This window comes from Garra rufa, chromosome 11 (genome assembly GCF_049309525.1).
Source record: "Garra rufa chromosome 11, GarRuf1.0, whole genome shotgun sequence".
Taxonomy (NCBI): Eukaryota; Metazoa; Chordata; class Actinopteri; order Cypriniformes; family Cyprinidae; genus Garra; species Garra rufa.
Window position 1 is genome coordinate 27,818,217 of NC_133371.1, and position 25,952 is coordinate 27,844,168.

Genomic DNA, 25,952 nt, shown 5'->3' on the forward strand with positions numbered 1-25,952 from the left:
GAGTTAACGCTCCGCTTTGTGCTGGCAGGGAAAAGAGGGCAGCCCAGAAAAGCCTTGGAGTGGGAAGGGGAGAAGAGGGAGGTGGGGGGCTTGACAATAAGAGGTGACAAGAGTGACAGTTTGCAGAAAAGAACAGAAGGAAAGGAGAATCCAAGCGTCTTCTTATCAGGGATCTGTGGCCCCTTTCTGCAGAGTGCTCAGGAGGATTTGTGTGTGTGTTGGGAGTTCACCTTGTCTCACAAAGGTCTGGCTGGTGTCTAGGAGAATCTCACAGCCCTCCACGATCATACGCTCGATAGCGAGGTTCTTCCTAATGTTCTCCGTCTCGCTAACCTCATCGTGCATGATTCTGTGGAGGTACAATATTTTAGCACTCACAGCTGTAAAACCTTTTTAATAACATAGATATTTGCAAATGTTTTTTAAACAGTGATATTACTGTTAAATTAAAAAAAATTATTATAAATAAATGGGAAAAAATGACTGAAACACTGAATGAAAGTGAAAAACCAGTGTGATGTTTTTTTATTTCACTGAAACTAAAATTAATCTGTGAGAATTTTGATTTTGATACTAATTTTATCAATTAATATACTGCATATTATGCTGTATTTTAAAATATAGTATATTCATATATTTTTAACTAAATTTTCACGACTCCAAACTACATAAAATCTAATTAAACGGCCACAAATGTATTTATTTAATTTGTATATTACATATTTTTTTTACAGATTTTCATCTCTCCAAAAATAACTAAAATAAAATATAAATGGGTACAAATTAATTATATTATGTTCATTTTATATTATTATACAGAAATTCATATTTTTATGTCTAACCCCCCCCCCCCCAATTTGTATATGACATAATTTAATAAAAATGAAAAAGAATTAAAGAATTAAAATCAAATAATAATGGTCACAAATTAATTGTATTAATCTGTATATTACATATTTTAATAAATAATTTAAAACATTTTATATTAATATATTTAAAACAATATTTTTACGTCTCCAAAATGAACTGAAATCAAATACAAATTGCCACAAATTACTTTTATTAATTTGTATATTTCATATTTTAATAAATAATTACTATATTGAAATCTATATTTTTATGTCTCAAAAAAGGCTACAAATTATAATTTTATTAATTTGTATATTTACATAATTTACATAAATACAATTTTTATATATTATATTTACAACTATATTTTCATTTCATATTTTAATAAATAATTACTATATTGAAATCTATATTTTTATGTCTCAAAAAAACCAAAAAAAGGCTACAAATTATAATTTTATTAATTTGTATATTTGCATAATTTACATAAATACAATTTGTATATATTATATTTACAACTATATTTTCATGTCTTCAAAAAAAAAAAAAAAATCAATAACTAAAAACTAGTAAACTAATAAACTAAAAAAAAACTAAAATCAAATAATAATGGCCAAAAATTAATTGTATAAATTTGTATATTACATATTTTAATGAATACTTTAAAGCATATACTATTATATATAAAACTATATTTTCAGGTCTCCAGAAAGAACTTAAATCAAATAAAATGGCCACAAAATTATTTTATTAATTTGTATATTACATATTTTGATAAATAATGTAAAACATATTATATTATTATATTTAAAACTCTATTAAATAACTAAAATTATTATACTATATTATTTAAAATTATATTTTCATGTCTCCAAAAATAAGTAAACTCAAATGAAAGTGGCCACAAATTATTTTGATCAATTTATATATTGCATACTTATGTATTTTAAAATAAAGTATATAAATATATTTTAAACTAAATTTTTCTGACTCCAAACCATAAAATGAAAAAAGATTTATCGCATATTTGTATATTACATATTTGAATCAATAATTTAAAACATATTATATTTAAAACTATATTTTCATGTCTCAAAAATCACTATATTATATCATATAATATTACATTGTATTATATTACATTATGTTGTGTTTTATTATATTATTATTTAAAAAAAAATTATTTCCTGTCTCCAAAAATATGCAAAATCGAATAAAAATGGCCACTAATTATTTTTAATTTTAGACGCAATAACAATATGGTAAATTTAAGAAAATGTCACTTAAATGATAATGATAAATAAAACACTAAATAAACTAAAATTATAAAACACTTTGAAAACCACTGAAAAAACCCTTGGACAAACAAATAGTCCTGCCTCAAACTGGCGCCATGGTATTATGTTCAGTGCAGTCGGGTTGCGCAAACAGACTGCAGATCCATTTGGTGCCAATAGTGGTAGGAAATTACACTCTTTAACTTCAGATATAGCATTTACCAAATGATTTGATTCGACAATCTGGTTTTAGGAACGATTTACAGCATCATTCTTCTTTTTCATGAATGAGGCCCATAACCTGTGAGTAGTGAGAAATGACATAGCAATGTTGACACATGGTCATGGAAGGGTGTGCTGGAGGCACATTGTGATGTACCTGGAAAGCTCTTCCAGCTTTGACTTGGCATAATCCAAGCTGTTTCTCTCCACATGCTCGTGTGGTGTGTGCGCTAACAGCTCATGGAGGGTCAGTATGTAACGAGGAATCTGCCAGACAAGAAACACATGTCATAATGTCAGACAGGAGGGTAGTTTTCGATTTTTTTTTGCCTTCTGCTACAAACACACTCATCATATCCACACTTAGTCATGTGCACGCATGGAAATTCAAACAAAACTTCGCTGTGTGCACTGTATTCTTGCAGAGAAGGCTTAGAGGGGAGCTCTATCACTCATCAGCACATTTATTACCAACGCTGCAAAGCCCAAAGTAGACCTTGCTAGTCTAGATTACATGAAAACTGCTTACCGTATCAGAAAAAAGCTATTATGGACCAAAATACACTAGAAAACATCATTTTAAGGGACTAAAAAAGCACACCGTGTTAAAATAAAAGCCTGCATGAAAAATGATGGTCACCTGGAACATGGGGTAAGTGAGGAACGTCTCCAGCGTGCGCTCCTCACAGTCAGGCTTGGCTTCATACTGTTTAAGCAGCTTGTCGAAGTCGCGGTTCTGCTTGCAGTGGGCCAAGATCTGCAAACTGTACTGGTGGTTGCGTACAAACTCCTGGTAGATGTTCAGCATGGGCAAAAGGATGTCAAATAGGTCGGCTGAAGGACAGGAAGGAAGATCAAAGTCAGTGCGATTGGGCCTCAGATCTGTGGCAGCTTTTGAAAAAGCTAGCTTGCAGTTTGAGGGGTCTACAGAATGTTCTTTGCTGTTGGTTGCCAAACACTCTGGCAGTGCACTCACCCAGGACTAATGTTGGCCAGCTTGCTATTCGAGCTTTCAACCCTTGGTAGAATATCTGATGCAGAAACATTATGGTTTCGCTGCAAAACAAACAGGACATGTAAACAACAACGTAAGCGTTTAATTGTTCCTGTAAGATTTTTAAAATGTTTTCTGTATGCTCACCAGGGCAGCATTTATATAAACAAACACACAGAAAAAAATCGTTTAAAAAATCTACTAAATGTTAATTATTTTACTAAAATAAGGGGGATCATACAAATTAGGGATGCACCGATCCGAATCGGCCGATCATGCTTGCGCGTTTTGTCAGTAAAGCCGGTTCTGTAATCAGCGGTAAATGCCATCAGGTGCAATCAGGCGCAAATCAATGTTCATTATCAGTGTGAATGTGCGCAGCTCGTCAGTGAACAACGGCTGTGTGTAGTATATACGGCTCAACGTGAAATCACGCACCTGATGGCATTTACCGCTGATTACAGAACCGGCTTTACTGACAAAACGCGCAAGTGATCGGCCGATACGGATCGGTGCATCCCTAATACAAATGCATGTTATTTTTTATTTAGTACTGACCTGAATAAGAATTTCACATAAAATAGGTTTACATATAGTCCACAAGAGAAAATAATAGTTGAATTTATTAAAATGACCCGTTCAAAAGTTTACATACACTTGATTTTTAAAGGTCCCATATTGCACACATTTCTGGAGTTTTTTTTTAGTTGTTGATGTCCTTAAGAATATATATTTGGGGTATAAGTGCCAAAATCCATCTCAATATATTTTTACAGCTCCTTTTTTAGGAGCTTTGTCAAGAACAGGTCGATTTTGGCCCATCTAATTAATATTCATGAGCCTCTCTTCTGATTGGCCTGCTGTTTTCTGAGTGTCACACAGCCAGGCCAACGACAAGTAACTACGGTCATGTATGCTGTAGCCTAGCCCAGAGACTAGCCTGCTGTGGCTTGGTGGAACTCAACAGGATATTTCAAAATGATCATTAATGTTTTTTTCTTTTTCAAACACTGAATGCAGTAAGCTACATAACTGTTGCTTTAGTAAAGCCCCTTTCACAATGCGCGCTGATTCCGGAAAATTACGGGAACGAGCGCTGTGTGAACAAAAGCCAGAACCATAAAGGCAGTGTTGTAGTGAAGATGCACGTTATCATGCGACTCTTCACGAAGAAAAAGTACGTGCAAAGTGGAATGAAGCAGCGATCAGGGAGCTCCTCACTATCAGCGCAGAAGCACAGATTGTTTGTCAGGTTAGTTTAAGTTCAGTGAAATGTACGCGTCGCATTACATCTCACATCCAAATGTCACATGTCTTTATGGGTTGTGTGTAAAGCACGTACAGATTCCGGAAAACAACTGTGAATGAACCAAATTAAACAACTCCGGAACAAATCATGGGAAAAATTATCCGTGTATTTACCGGAATCGCTGTGTGAAAGAGGCTGAAGTTGACGTGCCAGTGGTCTCTTATATTCACGTTGTTCGGAAGCCTGTGCAATGATGTAGTTTCGACATCTGTCGACTGAACAGGGTTTTCTCGACTTGTTTTCGTGTTGTTGTTGTTTAGCAATGGAATGGTGTTCGGGGTTTGACAAAAGGAGGGTGGGACATGATTGGTGCTGGGGGTGGTGACTGAAGGCGGTGACTGAGTAGATCGGACGTCACATCGTTACGGAAGTCACAGTGGCTCGTGAAAATGAACAGCTACTTAAAGCAGGCTGTGTGCAGTTTACTGTGGATTGACTGTTTTGAAACTCATATGGTAGTTACATAGCCCCTAGACCTCAGTTATCATGAAAAAAGCCAGGAAATTTCGATTTTGACAATATGGGACCCTTTAATACTCGAATGATCCACAGATGTTTTTTGTTTGTTTAGTGATAGTTGTTCATGAGTCCCTTGTTTGTCCTGAACAGTTAAAACTGCCCGCTGCTCTTCAGAAAAATCCTTCAGGTCCCACAAATTCTTTGGACAACAATGACTGTATGATTTTAAAATCCATCTTTTCACACTGAGGACAACTGAGGGACTCATATGCAACTATTACAGAAGGTTAAAGCCTTCACTGATGTTTCAGAAGGAAAAACAATGCATCAAGAGGTGCTTTTTGAATTTGAAGATCAGGGTAAATTTAACTTATGTCTTCTGGAAAACGTGTAAGTATCTTCTGTAGCTTCTGAAGGGCAGTACTAAATGAAAAAATATGATATTTAGGCAAAATAAGAAAAATGTACACATCTTCATTACGTTCAAAAGTTTTCATCCCCTGGCTCTAAATGCATAATTTTTCCTTCTGGAGCATCAGTGAGCATTTGAACCTTCTGTAATAGTTGCATATGAGTTGTCCTCCGTGTGAAAAAACGGATCTCAAAATCATACATGAACAATTATCACTAAAAAACAAACAAACAAAAAAAAAACAGCTGCGGACCATTCAGGTAACAACACAGTATTTAGAATCAAGTTTTTGTAAACTTTTGAACGGGGTCATTTTTATTAATTCAACTATTATGTTCTCTTGTGGACTATATGTAAACTTTTTTTATGTGAAATAACTTATTCAGGTCAGTACTAAAGAAACACCTTTTTGTGGCTCGTTAATGTGTCTTGAGAGATCACTGTATTGCCTTATTAGATCAACTGACACCTGAACCGATCGTCTTTACTTAAAGCACAAAATAACAAGAATGAACATCAGAACATATTTTATTTCAACCACGGAAAGACATCAATACACTCAATTTTCCATCTAAATTAACTCATTTGAAATATTTCTCCTGCTACGAATGCAGGTTATTTCTAGTTGAAACTGGTGTTTACCTGTTGAGGAATATGCTGCTGACATCATCATGTGTTATGGGTGGTTTCTTGGAACTGGCAGCCATGCGAAGCGGTCTCAAGAAGTTGTTGACAAGGATGTGGAGCTGTTGGACATACTCGGCCTCTGCTTCCAGCATGCTGAAGACAACTTGGTTCCTCTTTCTCATGCTCTCTGCATGTGGCGAACGGATGTAGTCCTGAATGATGGTCTTCCACTTTCGCCGACACATCCATCCCCTTAAGAAGCTTTGCACCTAGAGCAGCATTAATAAGATTCAATTAATAAAACCAATAGAACTTGACCACTCATTAAAAAATATCTTGACCAGTTATGAAACATAAGACACTTGCTCTGTTCCAAAACCTAGCGTCATTTTATGCCATCACAGTTACGTTTACATCGTGACATTTGTTTTGCAATTTAGGAAACTTAATAGCTCCCTTCAAGAGTGGTTATAAATATTTAAATATATATATAAAAAATTCCTTATTTATTATTATTTTCTATTTTATTCAATACTGAAAATGACCCATAGAAATATTGATGATTTCATACAATATAGAATTGTGGTCATACTGTAAGTTTTCATACAGCACACCTTGCAGAATCTACTGTCGTAAATAAGCAATTTCCATGGAAGCCCATTTCTGCCACTGAATAAAAAAAATTAAAAAAAGGTAATCGTGACCTTTTTATCTCCCAATTCTTACTTTTTCCCTCGCAGTTGTTTTCATTTCCCAATTCTGGCTTTTTTTCTCAGAAATAGGATATAAAACATAGACTGTAAAAAATATGGACGTAGTGTCCGTGACGTCACACGTAGGTTTCTGAAGAGTGATTTTGAAGCCTATAGTAGGCGGGATTTGGCCGTCGCCATCTTGGAATCGCGTCACCGCGCGTCACTCCCGGATAATCGAAAATGGGCAAAGAGGCGGGACGTGGGTGGAGCTGGTTGCTGAAACAGCATCCTCCTAGAACGACAGTGGTGACAACAGCAGCAATCCCCCTGTCACTCAAGTGGCCATGCCCTTAATTATGCAGAACTTTAAGGCTTAATATAAGTTAAACAGATGAGTTATAAACAAATTCACCCCCCTCACAGTTGACATTAAGGGTGAAATTAGCTATATAGACCAAAACCACTTTTTGTACCAGGCTGAAAATATATTTTCTTCTGCTGTGAAGTTGGGCATTTTAACATGGGGCATCTATGGGATTGACTCCCTTTTGCAGCCAGTCTCTAGCGGCCAGTCGATGAATTGCAGTTTAAACCACTTCCGTGTTGGTTTCAATAGAGAGAGCGGGAGGTTGCCGCTTGATATAAACTAGCAAATGCAAGTTATAAAGTCAGAATTTTGAGATATAAACTCATAGTTATGACCTTTTTTTTCTCAGAATTGTGTGACATAAATTCACAATTGCGAGTTATTAAGTCCAAATAGCGAGATATAAACTCGAGATATAAAATGCGCAATTTGGACTTGCAAATGTGAGTTCTCAGAATTCTGACTTTTTTTCTGGGGATTCAAACTTTTTTTCCCAGAGTTGTGAGACATAAACTTGAGTTATAGTCAAGCTCTGAATGAAAAAAAAAAAGACTTTTGAGTTTATATCTCACAATTTCTCGCAATTGTGAGTTTATATCACACAATTCTGAGATTAAGACTTGCAATTTTGACTTTTTTTTCTCAGATTTGTGGTATAAACTCGCAATTAAGAGAAAAAAAAGATTATATCTTGCAATTGTGTATTATAAAGTCAAAATCGCAGGATATAATCTTTTTTTTCTCTTAATTGCGAGTTTATACCACAAATCTGAGAAAAAAAAGTCAAAATTGCAAGTCTTAATCTCAGAATTGTGTGATATAAACTCACAATTGCGAGAAATAAAGTCAGAATTGTGTGATATAAGGTTACAATTCTGAGTTTTTTTTTCATAATTGTGTAATACAATCTCAATTACGAGAAATAATGTCAAAATGGCCAGATAAAAACTCACAGTTCTGACTTTTTTGTCTCAAAGGAGAGTTTATATCTTGCAATTCTGACTTTTTTCTCAAAATTGTGTGATAAATCAGAATTGTTTTAGAATTTGTATCACACAATCAATTGCGATTTTTTTTAAACATTTACACAATTACCTTTTTTAAATTCAATGTTGGAAACAGACTTCTATATATTTCACATAGTAGATACATATTGTCCACAAAACAAAATGATACCTAATTAAAAATAAATAATAATAATATAAATCAGTCACTTATGAGGTTCAACGACAGTTAGGATGCTACCAATGTAGGCAGCTTGCTAGATTTTCAAAAGCCAAAGTCTTACTTTCTTGATTTTCTTGATTTCTGAATCATCATCACTAGGTGCAGTGGTGGGATTCGACTGGATCTTCTCATTGTCTTTGAGCATTGCTGCAATCTGCGACAAAACAGAGATAAAAATGGCAGAGTCAACACTTCCTTTGCAAAAAAGTTCCTTCCCTCACTACTTCCCAGCATGCTGACAAAGTGATTGAGTCAGGCCAAATCAGTGCCAGCACAGTGTGGCACAAACACTCGCCCTATCAAAGCTCTCAGATGCCACTCGGGTGATTTCCGATGCTTAGGGTGCACAAACTTTCAAATTATTACATGGCCCTGCAATTTGAAAGGGAAACGTTGGGGACACAAAAGAGACGGGAGCTGGCCAGCACAGTCTGAAGGTGAGTGCTCCATTTATTGGATGCGGACTGAAAGAGTTTATTATGCTGCGGACCAAGGATGCGACGCACACAATACATCTGGGGTCATGCATATTCAGCGCACCATTTCATACAGCCAGCTCCATTTGCACTTTAAAGTAAAATGACTATTTGATCTGGCTGATGAAGAATACAGCAGGGATCATAGTTCTCCTGGAGAGCCGTTTTTATGAGCAGAGATGCAAAGTGAAGTGCAAAGTAGTCTGGAGAAAGCTCTTGAAAACCAAATGCTTCTCACACCACTTTTCATTCTCTCTACCATTTTTCTTTTCAGAAAAGAAATGAGCATGTAATATGGGTCACGATGATTGACTAGTCATTCAACAACTGACTAGTCGATCAGAGGGACAGACTAGTTTTTCATGTATACGTCAATTTTAGTTACTGTAAATTATTTTTCTTGTTTGGCAGACTAAGTGTTCATAGTACTAGCTTAGCACATCATTAGTCAATTAGCCTGATAGCTTAGCCTATAATCTACCCCTTATTTTACTGTAAAATAAAGTAACATTTATGGTTTTTGAAAGTACAAACAATTCATTTAAAAAAATTAACAGTACAAGTCCCTATGTGACACATAAAATATGATTATATTTTCTTTAAATAGTTTTTTCTTTGACATTAGTAATATGCATTATATTTTTTTGTGTCTCATTTATTATTATTCAGTTATGCTGTTCATATGTTTATTGCATTATTCATGGAGTTTTGTCTTTGTGTGTATGTTTGTTTTTATATATACAATTACTGGCCATGTTTTATTTACAATAAAATGATTCATCACATGGCTTTCTATTGTGTCACCTATACTGTTAGTGTTGATCAGTATTGTTTACAGCAAAAAGCAGATTTTGTCAAGTAGACTGGTATACTGATAATATATTAATTGAAGAAATGTATGGTTATAAAATATATAGGCACCAATATGCCATCTTGCAATTATGGAAGCTCGTTTCCACCAGTAAAGAAAAAATAAAAAAGTTAATTGCGACTTTTTATCTCACAATTGTGAGTTTACATCTCGCAATTCTGACTTTTGTCTCAAAATTATGTGATATAATTGCGCAATTGTGTTTGAAGTCAGAACTGTGAGATATAAAATCACAATTCTCAGAAATGAAGTCAGAATTGCGAGATAAAAACTCACCATTCTGACCTTTTTTCTCAAAACTGTGTGATATAAACTTGCAGTTCAGATTTTTTTCTTCTCAGAATTGCGTGATATAAACTCACAGTTCTGACCTTTTTTTTCCAAAACTGTGATATAAACTTGCAGTTCTGACTTTGTTCTCAAAATTGCATGATGAAAACACAATTCTGACTTTTGTCTCAAAATTATGTCATATAATTGTGCAACTGTGTTATGAAGTCAGAACTGTGAGATATAAACTCACAATTATCAGAAATGAAGTCAGAATTGTGAGATAAAAACTCACAGTTCTAAACTTTCTTCTCAGAACTGCATGATATAAACTCACAGTTCTGACCTTTTTTCTCAAAACTGTGTGATATAAACTTGCAGTTCTGTTTTTTTCTTCTCAGAACTGCGTAATATAAACTCAGTCCTAACTTCTCAGAATTGCGTGAAATAAACTCACAGTTCTGACCTTTTTTCTCAAAACTGTGTGATATAAACTTGCAGTTCTGATTTTTTCTTCTCAGAACTGCGTGATATAAACTCACAGTTCTGATTTTTTTTTCTCAAAACTGTGATATAAACTTGCAGTTCTGATTTTTTCTTCTCAGAATTGCGTGATATAAACTCAGTCCTAACTTCTCAGAATTGCATGATATAAACTCACAGTTCTGACCTTTTTTCTCAAAACTGTGTGATATAAACTTGCAGTTCAGATTTTTTTCTTCTCAGAATTGCGTGATATAAACTCACAGTTCTGACCTTTTTTTTCCAAAACTGTGATATAAACTTGCAGTTCTGACTTTGTTCTCAAAATTGCATGATGAAAACACAATTCTGACTTTTGTCTCAAAATTATGTCATATAATTGTGCAACTGTGTTATGAAGTCAGAACTGTGAGATATAAACTCACAATTATCAGAAATGAAGTCAGAATTGTGAGATAAAAACTCACAAACTTTCTTCTCAGAACTGCATGATATAAACTCACAGTTCTGACCTTTTTTCTCAAAACTGTGTGATATAAACTTGCAGTTCTGTTTTTTTCTTCTCAGAACTGCGTAATATAAACTCAGTCCTAACTTCTCAGAATTGCGTGAAATAAACTCACAGTTCTGACCTTTTTTCTCAAAACTGTGTGATATAAACTTGCAGTTCTGATTTTTTCTTCTCAGAACTGCGTGATATAAACTCACAGTTCTGATTTTTTTTTCTCAAAACTGTGATATAAACTTGCAGTTCTGATTTTTTCTTCTCAGAATTGCGTGATATAAACTCAGTCCTAACTTCTCAGAATTGCATGATATAAACTCACAGTTCTGACCTTTTTTCTCAAAACTGTGTGATATAAACTTGCAGTTCTGATTTTTTCTTCTCAGAATTGCGTGATATAAACTCAGTCCTAACTTCTCAGAATTGCGTGAAATAAACTCACAGTTCTGACCTTTTTTTCTCAAAACTGTGTGATATAAACTTGCAGTTCTGATTTTTTCTTCTCAAAACTGTGTGATATAAACTTGCAGTTCTGTTTTTTCTTCTCAGAACTGCGTGATATAAACTCACAGTTCTGATTTTTTCTTCTCAGAACTGCGTGATATAAACTCACAGTTCTGATTTTTTCTTCTCAGAACTGCGTGATATAAACTCACAGTTCTGATTTTTTTTTCTCAAAACTGTGATATAAACTTGCAGTTCTGATTTTTTCTTCTCAGAATTGCGTGATATAAACTCACAGTCCTAACTTCTCAGAATTGCATGATATAAACTCACAGTTCTGACCTTTTTTCTCAAAACTGTGTGATATAAACTTGCACTTCTGATTTTTTTCTTCTCAGAACTGCTTGATATAAACTCACAGTTCTGACCTTTTTTCTCAAAACTGTGTGATATAAACTTGCAGTTCTGACTTTTTTCTCAGAATTGCATGATAAAAACACAATTCTGACTTTTTTCTTAAAACTGTATAATATAAACTCGCAGTTCAGATTTTTTTTCAGAATTGCGTGATATAAATTCACAGTCCTAACTTCTCAGAATTGCGAGATAAAAACTTGCACTTCTGACTTTTCTTCTCAGAACTGCGTGATATAAATTGCAGTTCTGACTTTTTTCTCAGAATAGTGTGATATAAACTCTCAGAATTACAAAAAATAAATTCACAATTCTAAGAAATAGTCAAAATTGCGAGATATAAACTCAAAATTTATATCAAGCTCAAAACTAATTTTTCTCAGAATTGCAAATGAATATCTTGCAATTCTGAATTTATAACATGCAATTGCGAGTCTTTACCTCACAATTCTAAGAAAAAAGTCAGCACAGAGAGAAAAAAGAGAGAACTGCGATATATAAACTTGCGATTGCCAGAAAAAGTCAGAATTGTGAGATACAAATTAGAATTTGCGAAAAGTTTTTATCTCGCAATTCTGACTTTATTTTGCACGAATGCAAGTTTATATCCTGCTATTTTGACTTTACAACTCACAATTGTGAGTTCATGTCAAACAATTCCTAAAATAAATAAATAAAACTTGCTGTTACTTTTTTGTATTTTTTATTCAGTGGCAGAAACAGGCTTCCATATTCAATGTCTAAAACATTGACCCATATATTTTTCCAGTGAATTATTGGCAACCACAGCTGCTGTTTTTTTGTTTGTTTTTGTTTCAGCTTTTTCCATTATACTAGTTTTTATTTTTTAATTTCACTAATTTCAAATATTTTTATTTCATTTTTCAGGAATGATAACAATACCTGTAATAACCCCTGCATTATTTTCAATTCTGTTGTGTGAACACATCTTATGCAAACCATGTCAGGTCAACCTGAAACCAACCTTTTTATATGGGGCTTTCTTAAACAAGTTGACTAGCTGTTCAGGAAATGCATAGAATATTTAGTTTTGCACAACATTTTCACTTCTGAGAGACAGAATCACCTTGATACGCAATAAAATAGCTGCTTTATTTGACTGAATCTTTCGATCCTTCGATTCTGGCATGTTTACAATAGATAAACAATCGCTACAGCACTTTGAATTACAAATTTTACCTCTGATTTTAGACGTTCAATCTCAATCTCCCCATCTTCTATCTGTTGTCGAAGTTGCTTAGCAACTGTTTTCTCGGTCTCCACGATTTGGAGTAGATGGAGGTACTTCTGCATGAGCGTTTCATGCTCGGTGGCCAGGTTTCTGTAGCTGCACACAGAACACACACACACATATGAATACAAACACACACATACACATACACATCCATCCACAAAGGCATACAGGACACAAATACAAACATAAGTGCACACACATACACACACCACACAATGAGGAACATCACGTTATACTAGAAATAAAGCTCATTAGCAGAGACACAGTGTTAACACGTAACCCCATAAGCACACACTTTATCAGAGCAAACTGTGAATGCTCAAATTCAACAATTAAACAGAATTGTTGGAGCAGCGCTTATCTCAAAACAGCAAGCAAATCCAGACGCCTTCATGTTTATGCACACAGATTTAGAACTGCTGCAGGGCATCCAGAGATAAACAGCCAAAATAGTCCTCCAGTACAGACTGAGACCAGAACGGAGCACCATCCGGCCTCATCACAAACACAAGACCCGCTCCACAGAACCACTTCTCCTTAAAAATAAACTACACCTCCTGATTATGAAACACTGTTTTCTGAGTGTGTATTATTTATTACCTCCAAAACGTATATGTTAAGCTCTTAATTATCTGTTGTTTCTTAATTAGCAAAATAATCAATAATGTATGAACCACATATATAGCCCACCACCATTCAAAAGTTTGAGCTTGATAAGGTTTTGTAAAATGTTTTTGAAAAAAGTCTCTCATGCTCACCAAGGCTACATTTATTTGATCAAAAATGTTCAATATTAGTACAATTATAACAACTTTTTAGTCTCCAGTGTCACATGATCCTTTAGAAATCATTTTAATGAAACATTCATTATCAACTTTGAAAACAATTGTGCTGTTTAATAGTTCTGTGAAAACCCTAATACATGTTTTTTAAAGATTTTTTGATGAATAGAAAGTTCAAAAGAACAGATATTTGAAAAAATAGATTTTTTTTGTGATGGGAAATGTCTTTATTGTTACTTTTCATCAAATTGACACATGGTTTTTGAATAAAAATATTATTTTCTTTGCAAAAAAACATTGAACGGTAGCGTATAGTGTCTTGGGGGTGTACAGGATGGGAGTAAGTGCCGTAATATAGTCAAAAAACGGCCGAAATCATTAATAATATGCACGTGTTTAGCAATTTCATATTTCTTTCTCAGTTTTTTATAAAGAAAATGCATCAATGCGTCAAAATAAACAAAACAATCATTGTTAGGTGTCTTATTAAAGCTGACACACAGAATGATGGGAAATGCAGTTTTGTCACACAAACCTCATTAACAGAAAGGTGTAGTGTATTTTAGCTAGCTTTATTGCTATTATACGTAAAATGTGAATTAGTATGAATCCAATTGTAAAGTAAACAATCAAAATTACATCTTATTATGCTAATTGTTATTTGATTCCAATAGGATTCTCAGAACTCCTGAGTTTCCCACAGATTAATCCTGACATGATGATGCCGTTCATGTTCGCTTATCTCATAAATACACACATTCTGATGCTACTTTCCCTTTTAAACTCAATGCAAGTCAAAGCACGTATATGTCATGTCAATACTAATTACTAACGTTTTAAAAAAATTGCATAATACATAGCAAAATATTTCCAACTATCACTGGCATAAGTCAAGGCAAACACAAATGTGGCCCTGGACCACAAAACCAGTCATATGGGTCATTTTTAAAAAATAATATAAGCTTTCCATTGATGTATGGTTTGTTAGGACAGGACAATATCAGAAAATCTAGAATCTGAGGTTGCAAAACAATCAAAATATTGAGAAAATCGCTGTTCAAATGAAGTTCTTAGCAATGCATATTACTAAGTTTTGATATATTTATGATAGGAACTTTACAAAATATCTTCATTAAAACATGATTGTTACGCAATATCCTAATGGTTTTTGGCATAAAATAAAAATCTATAATTTTGACTCATACAATGTATTTTTGGCTATTGCTACAAATATACCTGTGCTACTTAAGACTTAAGGTTTTGTAGTCCAGGGTCACAAATGTTGATGACTACAAACCTTTAAACTACTAGTGGCAGTAATAAACTAGAAACTAAAAAGCCAAAACCATTATCTGATCTGATTTTCTATTATGTTTCTGTTACAGCACAATTCTTTCACTATATACAACAACTCCATATTGAATACAAACACACAGTATTTCTCTAAAGGTTGACGCTTCATGCCTTTACTCTCACATAAACATGAACAAACTGAAAACATATCAAACTGCACATTTGTCCTTGACTGCATTACGGCTCTTTGTTATTAAAGGCACAACATGTTGTGCTTTGTTTGTTAGCTCCCAACAGAGAATTCAAATTCGAAGTTCATTACTAAAAATAAACAATATTCCCAACAGAACCTCTGCAACATCCAAGACTGCTTAAACAAGCTTCAGGCTAATTATAGATAATGAGACATGGAATCTGTCCACTTCGCAAAAAAATCCTCTTCTTTATTCATTTTCCCCCTTCACATTTAAGCCGTGTGAATGGATCAGTATATGGAGCATAAACTAAAGAAGAGAATCTTCCCATTATGAGAAGACTCATTCCTAAGCACATCCTAACAAAGTGGGAAAAAAACCTAGGAATAAGGACTGAGCTTGCACATAAATGCACACATACATGCATATTTGTGACCCTGGACCATAGAACCAGTCATAAGTATATTTGGGTATATTTGTTGCAATAGCCAAAAATACATTGTATGGGTCAAAATTATCATTTTTTAATGCTAAAAATCATTAGAATATTACGTAAAGATCATGTTCCAACTTCCATTAAGATATTTTGTAAATTTCCTACTGTAAATATATCAAAACGTAATTTTGGATTAGTAATTCGCAATGCTAAGATCTTCATTTTGACAACTGTAAAGGCGATTTTATCAATATTTACATTTTTTGGCACCCTTAGATTCCAGATCTTCAAATGGTTGTATCTCTATATTGTCCTATCCTAACAAACCATAGATCAATTTACCTTTCAGATGTTTTTTAAATCTCAATCTCAAAAAAATGACCCTAATGACTGGTTTTGTGGTCTCGGGTCACAAATGTGCAAAAAACAGAGCATATGCATAACTAAAACAGGCTACAGTGGCAACAAACATGGCAATTTCATCTCTTTTCCTTCCTGTCCATTGAAGTAGACAACAGTACATATGATCTTTTCGAATTTCACTGAAAGAGTTTACTTACCTGGCATGTGATATTGCTGCCACCCATTCATCGCAGTCCTTAACATCTTCTGTACGAAGCTCCAGAGCCTTCTGATTCTCATGGTTGAAGCTGACTGTGAAATAATACTGTAACACACAAAGAACAAGAACGCATGTTGACTACAATACTTTACAAAGAATATCATTTGCTATAGTAGTGTATGACATATAAGAGTTGATCTTAATCACCAATCACCAAAAAATCTAACTTTTTCTGTGTTTAAGTGCTATAATTAGGTCCCCAGTGCATCTACCAAACAAAAAATGTGACAAGAGACAACCCAGTAACTTTGGTAGGTTTTTCTCTGCAAGCGTGTGAAAAAACGAGACGTATGATTTCGCTCCGCTAGTAACATAGGACGAGGATCTTATTATAATATTACCGCCCCTAAATCTGCATGTTTCCACCCACAGCGCCGCCATTTTTGTTTTCTCAAGTGACAACGGTGTACCAATTCTAACGCCATCACCTTCACAAACATAACCACCTGTGTTTTTATAACTTATGTGTGTTTTTAATATAAACTTGTGTGTATTTGACAGTTTAAGCGCAATAAGATATGAAAGTATGGAAGCCCGTTTCCGCCAATGAATAAAAAATATAAAAGGTAATTGCGACTTTTTATCTCACAATTCTGACATTTTTTTTTCTCACAATTGCGAGTTCACATCTCACAATTCTGACTTTTTTTTTTTTCAAAATTGCGTCATAAAAAATTGCATAATTTTTCTCAGAACTGTGAGATATAAACGTACGATTGAAAAAGTCAAAATTGCTAGATATTAAGTCAAAATTGCGGGACAAAAACTCACAGTTGCGAGAAATAAAGTCAGAATTGCAAAATATAACTTTTTTTCTTGTAATTGCACCTTTGTATCTCGCAATTCTGACTTTCTTTCTCGCAATTGCAAGTTTGTATCTCACAAATTCTGACTTTTCCCTCAGAATTGTGAGATATATCACACAATTCTGACTTAATTTCTCATAATTGCGATTTTATATCATGCAATTCTGACTTTCTCGCAATTGCAAGTTTGTATCTCACAAATTCTGACTTTTCCCTCAGAATTGTGAGATATATCACACAATTCTGACTTAATTTCTCATAATTGTGAGTTTATATCATGCAATTCTGACTTTCTCGCAATTGCAAGTTTGTATCTCACAAATTCTGACTTTTTCCCTCAGAATTGTGAGATATAATCACACAATTCTGACATAATTTCTCATAATTGTGAGTTTATATCATGCAATTCTGACTTTCTTTCTCGCAATTGCAAGTTTGTATCTCACAAATTCTGACTTTTCCCTCAGAATTGTGAGATATATCACAGAATTCTGACTTAATTTCTCATAATTGCGAGTTTATATCATGCAATTCTGACTTTCTCGCAATTGCAAGTTTGTATCTCACAAATTCTGACTTTTTCCCTCAGAATTGTGAGATATAATAACACAATTCTGACATAATTTCTCATAATTGTGAGTTTATATCATGCAATTCTGACTTTCTCGCAATTGCAAGTTTGTATCTCGCAATTCTGACTTTTTCCCTCAGAATTGTGAGATATAATCACACAATTCTGACATAATTTCTCATAATTGTGAGTTTATATCATGCAATTCTGACTTTCTCGCAATTGCAAGTTTGTATCTCGCAATTCTGACTTTTTCCCTCAGAATTGTGAGATATAATCACACAATTCTGACATAATTTCTCATAATTGTGAGTTTATATCATGCAATTCTGACTTTCTCGCAATTGCAAGTTTGTATCTCGCAATTCTGACTTTTCCCTCAGAATTGTGAGATAAATCACACAATTCTGACATAATTTCTCATAATTGTGAGTTTATATCATGCAATTCTGACTTTCTCGCAATTGCAAGTTTGTATCTCACAAATTCTGACTTTTCCCTCAGAATTGTGAGATATATCACACAATTCTGACTTAATTTCTCATAATTGCGAGTTTATATCATGCAATTCTGACTTTCTTTCTCGCAATTGCAAGTTTGTATCTCACAAATTCTGACTTTTCCCTCAGAATTGTGAGATATATCACAGAATTCTGACATAATTTCTCATAATTGTGAGTTTATATCATGCAATTCTGACTTTCTCGCAATTGCAAGTTTGTATCTCGCAATTCTGACTTTTCCCTCAGAATTGTGAGATATATCACAGAATTCTGACTTAATTTCTCATAATTGCGAGTTTATATCATGCAATTCTGACTTTCTCGCAATTGCAAGTTTGTATCTCACAAATTCTGACTTTTTCCCTCAGAATTGTGAGATATAATCACACAATTCTGACATAATTTCTCATAATTGTGAGTTTATATCATGCAATTCTGACTTTCTCGCAATTGCAAGTTTGTATCTCACAAATTCTGACTTTTCCCTCAGAATTGTGAGATATATCACAGAATTCTGACTTAATTTCTCATAATTGCGAGTTTATATCATGCAATTCTGACTTTCTCGCAATTGCAAGTTTGTATCTCACAAATTCTGACTTTTTCCCTCAGAATTGTGAGATATAATCACACAATTCTGACATAATTTCTCATAATTGTGAGTTTATATCATGCAATTCTGACTTTCTCGCAATTGCAAGTTTGTATCTCGCAATTCTGACTTTTCCCTCAGAATTGTGAGATAAATCACACAATTCTGACATAATTTCTCATAATTGTGAGTTTATATCATGCAATTCTGACTTTCTCGCAATTGCAAGTTTGTATCTCACAAATTCTGACTTTTCCCTCAGAATTGTGAGATATATCACAGAATTCTGACATAATTTCTCATAATTGTGAGTTTATATCATGCAATTCTGACTTTCTCGCAATTGCAAGTTTGTATCTCGCAATTCTGACTTTTCCCTCAGAATTGTGAGATATATCACAGAATTCTGACTTAATTTCTCATAATTGCGAGTTTATATCATGCAATTCTGACTTTCTCGCAATTGCAAGTTTGTATCTCACAAATTCTGACTTTTTCCCTCAGAATTGTGAGATATAATCACACAATTCTGACATAATTTCTCATAATTGTGAGTTTATATCATGCAATTCTGACTTTCTCGCAATTGCAAGTTTGTATCTCGCAATTCTGACTTTTCCCTCAGAATTGTGAGATAAATCACACAATTCTGACATAATTTCTCATAATTGTGAGTTTATATCATGCAATTCTGACTTTCTCGCAATTGCAAGTTTGTATCTCACAAATTCTGACTTTTCCCTCAGAATTGTGAGATATATTACACAATTCTGACTTAATTTCTCATAATTGCGAGTTTATATCATGCAATTCTTACTTTATTTCTCAGAATTGCTAGACATAAGCTCGCAATTCTGAGAAATAAAGTCAGAATTGACAGAATTGTGTGATATATCTCACAATTCTGAGGAAAAAAAAGTCAGAATTGCGAGATAAGTCGAAATAACTTTTTTAATTTTTTTATTCAATGGCAGAAAGGGGCTTCCATATGAAAGAGAGTAGTACTTAGTTTAGTACTCACATATCGTGTGACAGCCACTTTCTGTGTGTTCACTTCGGATGTGTATGCTTAGAAAACCCTATATCAGAAGTTTAAACTAATGTGGCTTTAAAACACATGATTTTTGTGCGATAGACATGATAATCAAAACCAAACAGCCATGTTCTAGAAAAGGGGGCGGGGAGCAGCAGCTTATTTGCATTTAAAGAGCCATGGACGAGAACAGCATGTTTCTGCTTCTACTCAAAATAGGCTTTTTTAAAATTATATAATAAATTATCTGAGCTAAAACTTCACATACACATTCTGGGTACACCTGAGACTTATACTGCATATTCTAAAAATGGGCATAATAGGTGCCCTTTAAAATGTTATATATATGATAAAAGACCTCCTTTCTGAGTTTATATTGGGATAATGACAGCTAATTGTACATTATCCCCTAATAAAGTCCACTAGAAGGTCTCTCAAATATACTGAGAGGACCTGTGAATTTGAACTGCATTGAGCTTTGCCAGAAAGCTCACTTGTCCAAGAAACTGATGACAACTGGCACAGATGAATAAAAAAACATGTATAAATAACAAGTCTTTGTGCAGTGAACAGCATTTTTTGAAAGAGTTCTGAATGTGGAATTTCAATGAATCTTGCAGTAAAATCTCAGCAACCCAGTTGAATACAACATAAGATATGAACAAGAAAATCCATTGCACATGCTAATACGACACAATATTTCATGCATAACCTCACCAAGAATACTAGAAATAAGAAACTGCGTGTTTCCACCTCCCTGATCTTTCGGACTGATGACTGCGAGTGTCTGGAGAGTTCAGAGAACACAGAAAAGCATCTGCTGGGTCTGAGTGGATGTGCTGAGGGAAACTTCCCTGCGCCTGAGATAGCTCCAGTTCTCCAGAGGAATACCATAAAACATGTAAACTGGGAGCATGGCGCATTACATAACTGTATGCTACCTGTTACCTAGCAACTCCTCTGTGCACTAGTGGCTATGGCTCTGTATGTGCTACCCGTTTCTCTCCATTTCAGAAAGCCAGGCCTTAGCGCTGAATCCCCAACAACCTCCATTTCTGCTGCACCACGGACCTTCAAGACGCATCAGCGCTGCTAAATTACATCACAGTCATTCATCTCATGCAGTGGAGACCCACTGAAAGCAGGAACAAGAGAATGAGGTTGCAAACGCACAGATCCTTATATAATGTATTGGAAAAATAGTACATAAAAAAACTTATTCAATTAAAAGACTTGAATGGGCATCTCAAAGTGTTGTTCCTGTACATTTCAAAACTTCCGACCATACTATAATCAATTTTTAAGATTTCTGCTGATTTTTCCAAACAATCTATGCATAAATGTGAAAAATTCTACATTCTTTAAATGACTTGAAGTAACCATTTTAGTAAGCTATATAAACACAGCATATCAGATTTCAGAGATCATATAAAAGACTAAATGTATTTGTCAACATCATCTAGTTTTCTTCTACAGTGCCATAAACAACCAAACTTTACTGATCAACTTTACTACTGCTGCTGTCTGCCACAAAAAAGGCTTTATTTGGATAGTTTTAAACAGAATTTTACAAAAATGAGTCAAACATACTATAAAATGTTGTTGCTGGGGCACTTATAACAGTAGCTTATAACAGTAGCTTATAACATGTTTCCATCACCTTGTTTTTATGTGCATTTTGAAGTATTGCGTTGAAAATGATTAATGGAAACGCCTTAATTTTCAATAAAGCATTTAGATTCGCTAGAGGTGGTTTCTGTCTTAATGCGAATAATGGGAGATGGTAACACATTTACCAAATAATTTCTGACTTAGCAAACATTAAACCAACGTGACTAAATGGCTCTCAAGGAAGCCCGTTATCGCCACTAAATAAAACATAAAAAAGGTTATAGCTACTATTTATCTCACAATTCAGATTTTTTTCCCCCAGAATTAGGAGATACAAGTCAAAATTGCGATATAAACTCACAATTGTGATTTTTTTTTCGCAGAATTGTTGGATATAAACTCGCAATTCCGATTTTTCTCATATCTTGCCATTTTAAATTTTTTTTTCTCATAATTGTGAGATATAAACTTTCAATTTTGAGTTATAAAGTCCAGTTGTAAGGGGGAAAAAGACTGATATGTTCTCAGAATCTTCAGTTATAAAGTCAGAATTGAGAGGTTTAAACATAATTCTGAGAAAAAGTCACAATTGCAAGATATAAACTTGCAATTCTGCAAAAAAAAGTCAGAACTGTGAATTTGTATCACACAATTCTGAGAAAAAAAAGTCAGAATATGAGATGTAAACTTGCAATTGTGAGAAACAAAGTCAAAATTGAGAGATGTAAACTCGCAATTGTGAGAAGGCAAAATAAAAACATAATATTTTTTTTTAAAAAAGAGCCCACTCTCACAGTTCTCTAATTCATTCATGTGTAACATTCTACAGACCAATTTTGGTGTTTGCAAACAGCGTTTTTTTTATAGGCAGAGCCTAGCTGGTGGCAGAAAATGACAGTTTTGAAGTAGTAGTCTAAGCCACGGAACAAAAATATAAAAAAATTAAAATTGAGTTTATATTTCAAAATTCTGACTTAATTCTTGCAATTTCAAGATTATATCTTACAATTCTGATTAGAAAACTTCAGTCATTCTCTCTTTTCCCCTCGGCTTAAAATCATGAGTTTATATCCAACACTTCTGGCTTTTTCCTCTCAGAACTGACAAACTTGCTATTGTTGAGTTAAATCGAGTTATAAGATAAAATAGGTAAATGTTATGTAAAATGTTATAGGTTTACATAGTATTTCATGCTATAACTGTAGGGCTAATATAATATGTCCCTAATCATCTGCATATGTAAACGTTATGTATACCTATTGTTTAAATCAAATTTTTGCTTTAAGAGTAGAGTAATCATAGCAGGTTTCATCCATAGCCTGTCCATTTAATATTTTGTGTTTAACTTCAAATGGCGTCTTTGACAACAGTCATGATTTGCATTATGATTCTGACAACACATTTTTCGGTAACACTTTACAATAAGGTTCATTAGTTAAACATTAGTTAATGTATTAACTAACATGAACTAACCATGAGCAATACATTTGTTACTGTATTTACTAATCTTTATTAACATTAGTTAACGGAAATACAGTTGTTCATTGTTTGTTCATGTTAGTTCACACTGCAGTAACTAATGTTAACAAAATTTAAATAATGTATTAGTAAATGTTGAAATTAACATTAACAAAGATTAATAAATGCTGTATACGTGCAGTTCATTATTAGTTCATGTTAACTAATGTGGTTAACTAATGTTAACTAATGAACCTTATTGTAAAGTGTTACCCATTTTTCCTATTATTCCATGGATTATTTCTCCACTTGTTACCAGTGTTTATCTGCCACCACAATGCGTGCACAGCTGCAAATGACGTAACTATGACTTCTACACCAAATTGGTCTATAAAGCTTGACTGAGTGAGCAAGAGAAACTATAGTGGGCGGGGCTTAACAAACAGTCGATTGTTGTTGATCTCAGGTGCATTTAGAGATTGATCACATTGACATACCAGTTTCCTGCACCATGCAGTGAATAATTGGAATGAAGGCTAAAAGTCTGTGGTTGACATGAAATCATTATCAGATGTTCACATAGTGGAACCTTACGTTTTGACTGAAGGATTGTAGACTTTTTATCAAGCTCAGTACAGTTTACTTATTTAATCAACCAATAACTGAGTCTAATTCACAGATCTGAAACAAAAACAAATCTGCAAACCAACAAACCTTAAAAATTCCCATTTTCACAATCATTCAGATATGCTTTTTAGAAACACTGATGCATGGAAAAAACATGTGTTAAAACCTTTTACTTTTAAATAGCCCATAGACGTATATACATATTGTTGTAAGTACCCAGTTGAGGTCCAAAGTTATGCCCCTCTTTCTGAATTTGCAAAACGTTAATTATTTTACCAAAATAAGAGAGATCATCCAAAATGTATGTTCTTGTTTATTTAGTACTGACTAAGATATTTCACATAAAAGACGTTTACATATAGTCCAAGAGAAAATAGTAGTTTTATAATTTATAAAAATGGCCCCGTTCAAAAGTTTACACACACTTGATTCTTAATACTGTGTTGTTACCTGAATGATCCACAGCTGTGTTTTTTTGTTTAGTGATAGTTGTTCACGAATCCTGAACAGGAAGTGAAGTCCTGAACAGTTAAACCGCCCACTGTTCTTCAGAAAAATCCTTCAGGTCTCACAAATTCTTTGGTTTTCCAAAATTTTGTTTATTTGAACCAACAATGGCTGTATGATTATGAGATTCATTTTTTTACACAACTGAGGGACTCATATGCAACTACAAACTCTCAATGATGCTCCAAAAGGCAAAGCCATTAAGAGCCATGGGGTGAAAACTTTTGGAATTTGACAATCAGGGTAAATTTAACCTATTTTGTCTTCTGGGAATCATGTAAGTATCTTCTATAGTCTCTGAAGGGCAGTACTAAATGAAGCGAAATAAGAAAAATGTACACATTTCCAATCTGTTCAAAAGTTTTCACCCCTGGCTCTTAATGCATGGTTTTTCCTTCTGAAGCATTAGTGAGTGTTTGAACCTTCTGTAATAGTTGCATATGTGTTCCTCAGTTGTCCTCACTGTGAAAAGATGGATCTCAAATTCATACAGTCATTGTTGGAAAGGGTTCAAATACACAAAAATGCCAGAAAACCAAAGAATTTGTGGGACCTGAAGGATTTTTCTGAAGAACAGATGTGAAATATTTTTTTCAGGTCAATATTAATTAAACAATAACATGTATTTTGTGTTTTCTTTGATTTCTGTAAAATAATTAACATTTAGCTGATTCTGAAAGGGGGATGTAAACTTTTGACCTTAACTGTACTGTTTCTTTTACCTTTCCCTTTCCATAAACAAGGTCAAGACTCATTCAACTTACAGCTGAGTCATGTATATTCGCACACCCAACAGACTCAAACGTGCTCAGATAATGTTACAAAATCAGAAAACGTAACAAACAAAGGATATGACATTCAAAAATGATTGCTGTTATCTTTAAGCACAGTCTGTGTAAACAAAACAAAGGAACTAAATGACACATTATCAAAGTTGCTGAATAATGTATGAGTTCAGACAGGTCCTTTCACATTCTTTCATCAGACACCCATATATCTGGATTCTGCAACCTGTTACCTGTCACGTCAGCCTTTGCTAAACAAAGCAAACCACAGTTTTGGTAAAGGAAATGGCCTGTAAAGAAATATAAAAGTGTATCCCCTGTGACTGTTACGAGCCAAATCCATAATGCACAGCCTGCATGCTCTATTTTTTTGCATCGTTCTTCATGTTTGCACACCTCTGTAAAGGACAAATTTCATTATTATGTCAGTCTTGAGTGCTAATGCAAGTGCAATCTGCAGGAGACCAAAATAGCAAGCATCAGTAAGTCTACATGCACTCGCTCATTCTGTTGAGCTGCAAAAATGCAGCTGTTCCCAAAAGAGAGATGAGTGTTTTGCTATAAATGGGCCCTGACCCCTCAGAGGTACTGAACAGGACAAATTTAGCCCAAACAGCGTTAGCATTAATGAAGGAGGCGCAACGCACTGCTACATGCTCCGCAAAACACACACACACACACACACACACACACACACACACACACACACACACACACACACATCCCTCCAACCACTCTTTTTCTCATGCAAATAGGAGTTGCCATAGGAACCATGGGCTAAAATGCAGATATATTAAAGAAGGGCCAATAAATGAATGGTAGAGCAGAGTGATTGGTATGGAAATACAATGACAATGAAGAGAAAGGTAGCAGGATGGTTTTCAATAAAACACAAATTTGTGGTGAATACGCCAATACGCAGATTGCCCGAAAGCACCTTTGTGCCGAGTAAGTGCTTTTTTAGATTAGAGAATGA

At 34.1% G+C, this 25,952-nt stretch overlaps 1 protein-coding gene across 1 annotated transcript in view; it reads right to left on the reverse strand.

Moving 5' to 3' along the window:
• LOC141345465 (ras-specific guanine nucleotide-releasing factor 1) overlaps nt 1–25,952 on the reverse strand; it is a 69,114-nt gene that overhangs the window by 33,199 nt on the left and 9,963 nt on the right. The window contains exons 2-9 of the mRNA XM_073850317.1: nt 16,422–16,528; nt 13,102–13,249; nt 8,500–8,592; nt 6,165–6,418; nt 3,325–3,404; nt 2,989–3,182; nt 2,506–2,615; nt 231–349 (exon numbers count right to left, since the gene is read on the reverse strand). Coding sequence (XP_073706418.1) covers nt 231–349; nt 2,506–2,615; nt 2,989–3,182; nt 3,325–3,404; nt 6,165–6,418; nt 8,500–8,592; nt 13,102–13,249; nt 16,422–16,528 — 1,105 coding nt within the window. The remainder of the gene's footprint in view (nt 1–230; nt 350–2,505; nt 2,616–2,988; nt 3,183–3,324; nt 3,405–6,164; nt 6,419–8,499; nt 8,593–13,101; nt 13,250–16,421; nt 16,529–25,952) is intronic.